General features: G+C 55.2%; 1 protein-coding gene across 1 annotated transcript; it reads left to right on the top strand.

Moving 5' to 3' along the window:
* The first annotated feature begins 4,233 nt into the window (after positions 1–4,233).
* Positions 4,234–7,278, top strand: TMEM79 (transmembrane protein 79). Its single transcript, XM_083813867.1, has 4 exons — positions 4,234–4,491; positions 5,209–6,037; positions 6,283–6,496; positions 6,776–7,278. Exons 2-4 carry the CDS (start codon positions 5,320–5,322, stop codon positions 6,978–6,980), a joined length of 1,137 nt encoding a protein of 378 aa, XP_083669993.1. The 5' UTR covers positions 4,234–4,491; positions 5,209–5,319; the 3' UTR covers positions 6,981–7,278.
* The last annotated feature ends 799 nt before the right edge of the window (positions 7,279–8,077 follow it).

Here is an 8,077-nt window from a genome sequence, read left to right as displayed (position 1 = left end):
TTGGGTACACCTGAACTCCCTGGGGGAGCCTTTACGCAACCCCACACTCAACAGGACTCTGCGTCTTCACTCTTTCCTAACAACCCTAAACATAACCCTAACCGCAACAAGAAGCTGAACCCGAGTTAGACCCGAAAAAACACGTACGGTGCCACTTTCTGCCATCAAAAAGTGCTCTCAGCGGAAGCCTTTGGGTACACCTGAACTCCCTGGGGGAGCCTTTACGCAACCCCACACTCAACAGGACTCTGCGTCTTCACTCTTTCCTAACAACCCTAAACAGAACCCTAACCGCAACAAGAAGCTGAACCCGAGTCAGACCCGAAAAAACACGGACGGTGCCACTTTTTGCCATCAAAAAGTGCTCTCAGCGGAAGCCTTTGGGTACACCTGAACTCCCTGGGGGAGCCTTTACGCAACCCCACACTCAACAGGACTCTGCGTCTTCACTCTTTCCTAACAACCCTAAACATAACCCTAACCGCAACAAGAAGCTGAACCCGAGTTAGACCCGAAAAAACACGTACGGTGCCACTTTCTGCCATCAAAAAGTGCTCTCAGCAGAAGCCTTTGGGTACACCTGAACTCCCTGGGGGAGCCTTTACGCAACCCCACACTCAACAGGACTCTGCGTCTTCACTCTTTCCTAACAACCCTAAGCATAACCCTAACCGCAACAAGAAGCTGAACCCGAGTTAGACCCGAAAAAACACGTACGGTGCCACTTTCTGCCATCAAAAAGTGCTCTCAGCGGAAGCCTTTGGGTACACCTGAACTCCTTGGGGAGCCTTTACGCATCCCCACACTCAACAGGACTCTGCGTCTTCACTCTTTCCTTACAACCCTAAACATAACCCTAACCGCAACAAGAAGCTCAACCCGAGTTAGACCCGAAAAAACACGTACGGTGCCACTTTTTGCCATCAAAAAGTGCTCTCAGCGGAAGCCTTTGGGTACACCTGAACTCCCTGGGGGAGCCTTTACGCAACCCCACACTCAACAGGACTCTGCGTCTTCACTCTTTCCTAACAACCCTAAACATAACCCTAACCGGAACAAGAAGCTGAACCCGAGTTAGACCCGAAAAAACACGTACGGTGCCACTTTCTGCCATCAAAAAGTGCTCTCAGCGGAAGCCTTTGGGTACACCTGAACTCCCTGGGGGAGCCTTTACGCAACCCCACACTCAACAGGACTCTGCGTCTTCACTCTTTCCTAACAACCCTAAACATAACCCTAACCGGAACAAGAAGCTGAACCCGAGTTAGACCCGAAAAAACACGTACGGTGCCACTTTCTGCCATCAAAAAGTGCTCTCAGCGGAAGCCTTTGGGTACACCTGAACTCCCTGGGGGAGCCTTTACGCAACCCCACACTCAACAGGACTCTGCGTCTTCACTCTTTCCTAACAACCCTAAGCATAACCCTAACCGCAACAAGAAGCTGAACCCGAGTTAGACCTGAAAAAACACGTACGGTGCCACTTTCTGCCATCAAAAAGTGCTCTCAGCGGAAGCCTTTGGGTACACCTCAACTCCCTGGGGGAGCCTTTACGCAACCCCACACTCAACAGGACTCTGCGTCTTCACTCTTTCCTAACAACCCTAAACATAACCCTAACCGCAACAAGAAGCTGAACCCGAGTTAGACCCGAAAAAACACGTACGGTGCCACTTTCTGCCATCAAAAAGTGCTCTCAGCGGAAGCCTTTGGGTACACCTCAACTCCCTGGGGGAGCCTTTACGCAACCCCACACTCAACAGGACTCTGCGTCTTCACTCTTTCCTAACAACCCTAAGCATAACCCTAACCGCAACAAGAAGCTGAACCCGAGTTAGACCCGAAAAAACACGTACGGTGCCACTTTATGCCATCAAAAAGTGCTCTCAGCGGAAGTCTTTGGGTACACCTCAACTCCCTGGGGGAGCCTTTACGCAACCCCACACTCAACAGGACTCTGCGTCTTCACTCTTTCCTAACAACCCTAAACAGAACAACAAGCTCTCAAAGTCCTGGGCTCACTAACCTGTGACAGCCATAATATCCAATTGCAGGTGACAGAATATTCTAGTTCTGCTCATTTCCTTTGAGGCCCAGGTAAGCTCATTACAACAGGAGTACCATGAAAGGACCCATAATATTACCTTTATTTTCAGCTTCTTCTAAGTCCTTTTCGTTTGCTAAGAGAATTTCTTCTCTCTGATCAGTTAATGTCAGCAAGACGATAAATAATCTCTCCCCGTTCACCACTTAGATCTCTCATATTCATTTCCCCCTTTATTAATTTCACTTTCACACACTGATGAACAGTTTTCCCCCCTTTTTTCTTTCATTCCCTCATTCTGTCTGTGTTCTCTTTTTATTCCTGTCACCCACTCACTGTGGTACCATTAACACTTTGTCACTTGCTCATTTCTCTCGCATTGCCCCTTACTTTCTATTACTTGTTAATTGCCATACTGTTCCTGTTTTTTCACTCCCAGTAACTGTTCCCTTATAACTTCTTTCAATCATGCATTTGCACAGTTTCCCCTTATGTCACTCTCTCACTCTCCATTCTCCTTTTTCAGTCACTCACCTTCCCTGTCACTCCCTACCTTTATTTTTCTCCATCTCCGTGTCCTGTTATTTCTCTAAGTACATCTCTGTCTATTCCCCCTTTATTGTACTCTTACCATTGCTTTATTGCACTCTTTCACAGATTGGTGAATTCATTTCACCCTCTTATTCATATATGCTTGTTTTCCTTTATTTTTTCCATGCATACTATTACATACTTCATCTTTTTTCCCCACTTTCAGGCATTAATGCACTGAGAGGGACAGAAAAGGAAGGTGAGAGAGAGAAGGTTGGGGAGCAAATATTCAGTAGAAAATATAGGAAAGGTCCAGCAATCGAAGACTGCATCTACCACTGTGCCCCTGCCACAAGCAGGGCCATACAAAAGCCTGACGGTTAAGGACTATACCCCCAGCATACATTACAGAAAAACATTGCCAAGTGGAACACTGGCAGCCAAAGACTACACCTACCAGCATACCCATGGAACTAAAATCCTAGTAACGTATGACCCCACAGAAGACATATACCATACCATTCCCAAACCCCCAAAAAACACAAGCTCCAGATCTGACAGCTGCACAGCACATACTAAAGCTGCCACCACGGCCAACAGAGTCCCTGCGATACACTTTGCATCACCATGCCCAGGACTTCCACGACCCCAGGAACTCCTGCTTGCACACACCTCCTTCCTTGTCATAGCCCCAGCACTGCCCAGTTACGTCACCACACTACGAGATTTCTCTAAGACCTTTCTGGACCCAGCTTGACTGCCCCAAGCAGCAAAGAGGCTGCAAGGGGGACAAATTTCAGCTACAGTCTATTCATCGTCTTCCTCCTCCACCATTCCCACAGTCACCACCCAAAGCCACGTGCAGCCCCTTTACAAGAAAGGGCTGCCCCAATCACCACCCTCATTAGCCACATGGGGGGGGGGGGCGGGGTCGGGCGGCAGTAGAGAGGCCGGCGGCGTTGCTGCGTATGCAGCACCCCTGCATCCGCACAACCTGGCGCTGCAGCACCCCTCTTTGGTCATCGGGCGGCAGTAAAGCGGCAGTCCTGCTATTGCAAGCCGGGGCGCTGAGCTTCAGCGCCACCGCGACCCCACCGCCAGCTCCCGTGCGCTATAGATCCTCCGCAGGTCTAGCAGGGCCACCCAGGGCCCTCTAGCTCCCCCGGAAAGCCTCCCAGTGACCGCCTGTGTCGTCTAGGATGCCCTAGAGGCCTTCCAGGGCACTCTAGGAACCCCTCGGGGCCTTCAGGGGTTCGCAGCTTCTCTGGGCTTTGTCTGCCCCAGGTTCTCTCCTCCTGCAGCCTGTGAGGGAAGGCCCTGTGGGGCAGGACTGTGGGCCCTCATGCTGTAGCACAAATCCCCATATTCTGTAGTGGGGGAAGAATAAACGGCTCTGGGTGTTGTGTTCCTAAACAGAAGAGGGCTGCCTGGGGGGATTGACCCTTGGCCCTTCTGGGCTCAACCCTTTTAGCCCCCTCAGCACAGAGCTGTGATGAGCTGCAACAAAATCCTGCCCCATTGCAAATCCATCACAGGTCCCCACCATCGCAAACGAGCTCCAGGGCCTTGAAAACCCATGGGGGAGGGTTGCAAAAGTGCGGAGCCAAAAGCACTGAGCCAAAAGGGCTGCCCCTGCACAAAAAAGGGCCCCTGTGGAGCGGGAGACGCTGTCCCGCACACAGCCCTAAATGGGGGCTGCCCCGCTATGGGGAGGATGCACCCACCCATGTGCTCGTGCTCGGCACCATGTTGGGTGACGTTTCTGCGCCTGCTCCTTTCTGCCTAGCCCCACCTTGGCTGGTTAAACAGGTTTGAAGTCCAGACGGAAAAAAAAAATCAGAAGCATTTCGCAAGCTCGCTGCCCTGCAGCTGCCGCTGCGCAGCTCCGCACCCCACGGCCCCCTGCCCTTCTCCAAGTAAGTGAGGGGAGCCTGGTGTCCCACAGGGCTGGGGGTGAGTGGGGTTGGGAGAGGGGAGATGGAGGTGGGCAGGGAGCTGCTTTAGCCGTCCTCAGATTGAACCCCTCACTGCTCTATGCCTCCGTTTCACCATGCTTGTGGCCAGGCCAGGACTCTTTCCAGGCATGCACAGGGGAATGTGTCAGAGGGAGAGGGGGTTTTTCGTGGCAGGAGGCTCCTGTGCCCACAGCCAGCAATGCCTGGAGCAGGTAAGAGACCGGGATCCCCTGCCCAGAGGGAACAATGGAAGATTTCTGCCTGAATCTCCTGGTACCCCACAGCAAGTGGCAACGGACCCGCCTCCTGCGCTTCCCCCCAAAACCCAGATCAGTCTCAGCCACCGGAGGCAGCAAATCTGGCCCATCCTGGCGTTAGCTGTGGTTCCCAGATGTGGCCCCGTCGGCTCTCCCCAAATATCTGTACTTGGCTGATGCTGGCATGGGATGGAGCTGTGGGTGGAAGTGGTTGCATTGGCCAGGCAGGATCCCATTTCCCCAAGCCCCATGGCTCATCCCCAGCCAGGAAACCTAGAGTGTTTTGGGGGGAGGAGGGCAGTTCCCAGGCTGTCCCTGCTTCGCAGATGGGGTTTGTGCCTCATGTTGTTACTGGGGCTGTGTGAATGACCCCAAACCTCTCAGTTCTGTTGTCTTTTTGTCTGTCTCCGTTCTTGCACAGGGTAAAGCCAGAAGGGATGGGAGCCTAGTCTCTTCCTGACACCCCAAAACAAAGGAGAGCGTCTCACCAGTCCCCAGCTGCATCTCCAGTAGCACCAAGCCAGCCCCCCTCATGGCTGCTGCCGACCCCATACTGCCCCCAGAGGAGGTGGCTTTGCTGGAGCTGGGGATGGTGGCCCCGGCCACCCCCCTTGACAAGGTGCCTCCAGCCCCAAATGAACACGCAGGGGATCCCAATGCCACCCTGCTGTGGGACCAGTGCCAGCACGGTGACCGGGGCCAGAAGGAGCCTACGGAGACTAAGAGGCGCTCAAGTCCTGAGGGGGGCCGTGAGGATCCCGAGGAGGCTGCTCCTGTGTGCCCCCCAGCTGAATCTAAAGATGATGAAGCCCATGGGCTGCCTGTGATGGCGGCCCACGTCTGCGTGCCCATCAACCCGCAGTGCATTGAGCGGAAGAAGCAGCCCACCCCGTGGCCCCAGAAGGAGGGCAAGGGAGGCTGCGTCCCCCACGAGGACGGACCCAATGGCCTCCGACAGAAGCAGGTCTTCCTTCCCGTCAGCCCCTTGCGCTACAGGGACCCAGCAGGCTTCGAGGGGCTAGTGGCTAAGCCATCAGCCGAGAGGTCATCGTGCCCATGCATCAGGGACTGCAGTGCGGATGGACTCAAGGCTATGGCCTCGGTGGTTGGGGCCCTGTTCCTGTGCCCCTGCCTCATCTACGGGGCCTATGTCTTCCTGCCCTTTGATGCTCCGCTCCTGCCCACCGTCAGCGCCCGCCTGGTCTACACGCTCCGCTGTGCTGCCTTTGCCACCTTCCCCATTGTCCTGGGTGAGCCACAGGGCCAAAGTGCCCAGCGCTGGGCTGTGTTAGCCCCGGGTGGGGGCAGGGCTACAGGGGGTGGTGGGTAGAGTTGGGGCTGGTCTCTTTGCCTCTCCATTGCTCTTGCCAGGAGCAGACAACCATTTTTCTTACCCTCTTTCCCATCCTGCTGCATCTCCCTGGTCCTCCCCGCAGCCCTTGGGCCCAACACGGCTTCACCAGGTGCCTGCTCAGCCCCTCTCTCTGCCCCCCAGGGATGATTGTCAGCGGCATCTCCCGCCTCTGCTCCTCTGCACTGGAGCCCTTCGGAGAGCTACAGCAGGAGGTGGAGATCCACCGCACTTACGTCTCCCAGTCCGTCCACCTCTTCATCCTCTACTTCTTCAACATGGCTGTGCTGGCCACTTACCTCCAGCAGGAGGTCCTCAAGCTCATCCCCCTGCTCACAGGGCTCTTTGCCATCTCCCGGTAAGTGTCCCCTTTCTCCTCCCTGGGCTGCGGCAGTTCCCAGCATGGAAACGGGGTGCTTGGCTCGTGCAACCCCCCCACTTCAGCAATGCCTCAGCTGGCTGATGACAGCCAGGAAAGCTTGTGTGGGGCAAGGGTTGCTTCATCCCTGCTCCATCCCTCATCCTGCTTCCCACAGCAGCCATACCTGCCAAACTCTTGCTGAGCCCGGTACCCTGAGCCAGGTGCCGGCCCCAGGACATCTCCCTCACTGTTCCCCCATCTACCTGCCCTCTCCAGGCTGATCTACTGGCTGTCATATGCCATTGGGCGCTCCTTCCGTGCCTTTGGCTTCAGCATGACCTTCCTGCCCCTCCTGGCCATGCTGCTCTGGAACCTGTACAGCATGTTTGTCCTAGAGCCTGAAAACCTCCTTGCTGTGGCAGCACCGAAGTCTGAGGACCGCTCCAAGGAGAGCAGCGCCAAACTCCGGTACTGGGGGTGAGGGAGCCCCAAGGGGATCAGGTGCCAGGTCCCTGAGGTGTGGAGGGGCTGAGCCTTCCTGAAGGTGGAGGTAGGGGGACAGACAGGGCCCCTGCTCCCTGCCTGGACCTAGTAAGGCCCCTGGGGTTGATATGGTTGAATTGTAAAGCCTTCTTCGTGGGGAGTTTCCTGCAGGTGGACAAATGACACCTCGGGCAAGACCCAGGGAGCAGAAGGACCTGTTCCTTGAGGATGGTTGGGGCAGGATTTGCTGGACTTCCTCCTGGAGCTGGCTTTGCCCAATAAAGCCCTTCAACTGAGCAGCTGTGTGTGCCTGTTTTGGGGAGGGAGAGTTAAATTCTACCCGGTGGGGGGGGGGGGGGGGGTCCTCCCCCTGCTGTCCATTGCCCAACACTGTGACTGCCCCATCCCTGCACAGTGACGTGACCAGTCCCACCCAACTCCTTCCTCCTCCACCTCTTCCTCCTGGCAGGGGTTCAGCACCCAGCTCACAAACCAGTCTGCCAGGTCGGAGACAGCTCTGCCCCGGGACAGACGCAGTGAGAGGCTGGGACGGGTCAGGCAGCCACAGGCGTGCTGCTGCCTGGGCTGGAACAGCCAAATCCACCCCCCTGATGGGATTACAGCCTGCACCCCGCTGGGGCTTGAGTGCTGAGCCCCACCCTGTAGCCCTTTGCAGGCATCCATCCCCTGCACATCCATCCCTGTATAAGCCTGGTTGTCGTGGCTCTCTGACTCTCAGACATAACCCAAAAAAACAGCTATAAAAATCCCCCAAATAAAGGGAAAGCCCCTTCAGCTCTAGATCTTGCCAAGCATTTGATTTCTCCAGCCTCTCATCCCCAGCTGCAGTATCATGGGAGCAATTCACCCAGTGCAGCCCTACCAAGCTGGAAAAGGGGGACAGCCTGACTCTTTCAAATGTGCTTTGGAACAGGAATATGGCTTAGGGCCTGGGCTCATGCTGACCCCATGGCTCATAGCCAAAACCACCCTGGAACAACCATGAACCGCTACAGATTAGGAGCCTCCCTCCTCTCAGAGGTGCTTTCATGCCTTGGCTCCTGCTGTGAGCTGCAGCACCCTTCCTTTAATCCC

This window comes from Anser anser (assembly GCF_964211835.1).
Source record: "Anser anser genome assembly, chromosome: 28".
Lineage (NCBI taxonomy): Eukaryota > Metazoa > Chordata > Aves > Anseriformes > Anatidae > Anser > Anser anser.
The sequence above is the reverse complement of the archived record's forward strand: the minus strand, read 5'-3'. Positions and strand labels throughout refer to the sequence as shown.

Coding starts and splice junctions, on each gene's coding strand:
- TMEM79 (XM_083813867.1), top strand. CDS start 5,320: ATGGCTGCTGCCGACCCCATACTGCCCCCAGAGGAGGTGGCTTTGCTG. Junction 6,038..6,282: donor CACCTTCCCCATTGTCCTGG/GTGAGCCACAGG, acceptor TCTGCCCCCCAG/GGATGATTGTCAGCGGCATC. Junction 6,497..6,775: donor GGGCTCTTTGCCATCTCCCG/GTAAGTGTCCCC, acceptor TGCCCTCTCCAG/GCTGATCTACTGGCTGTCAT.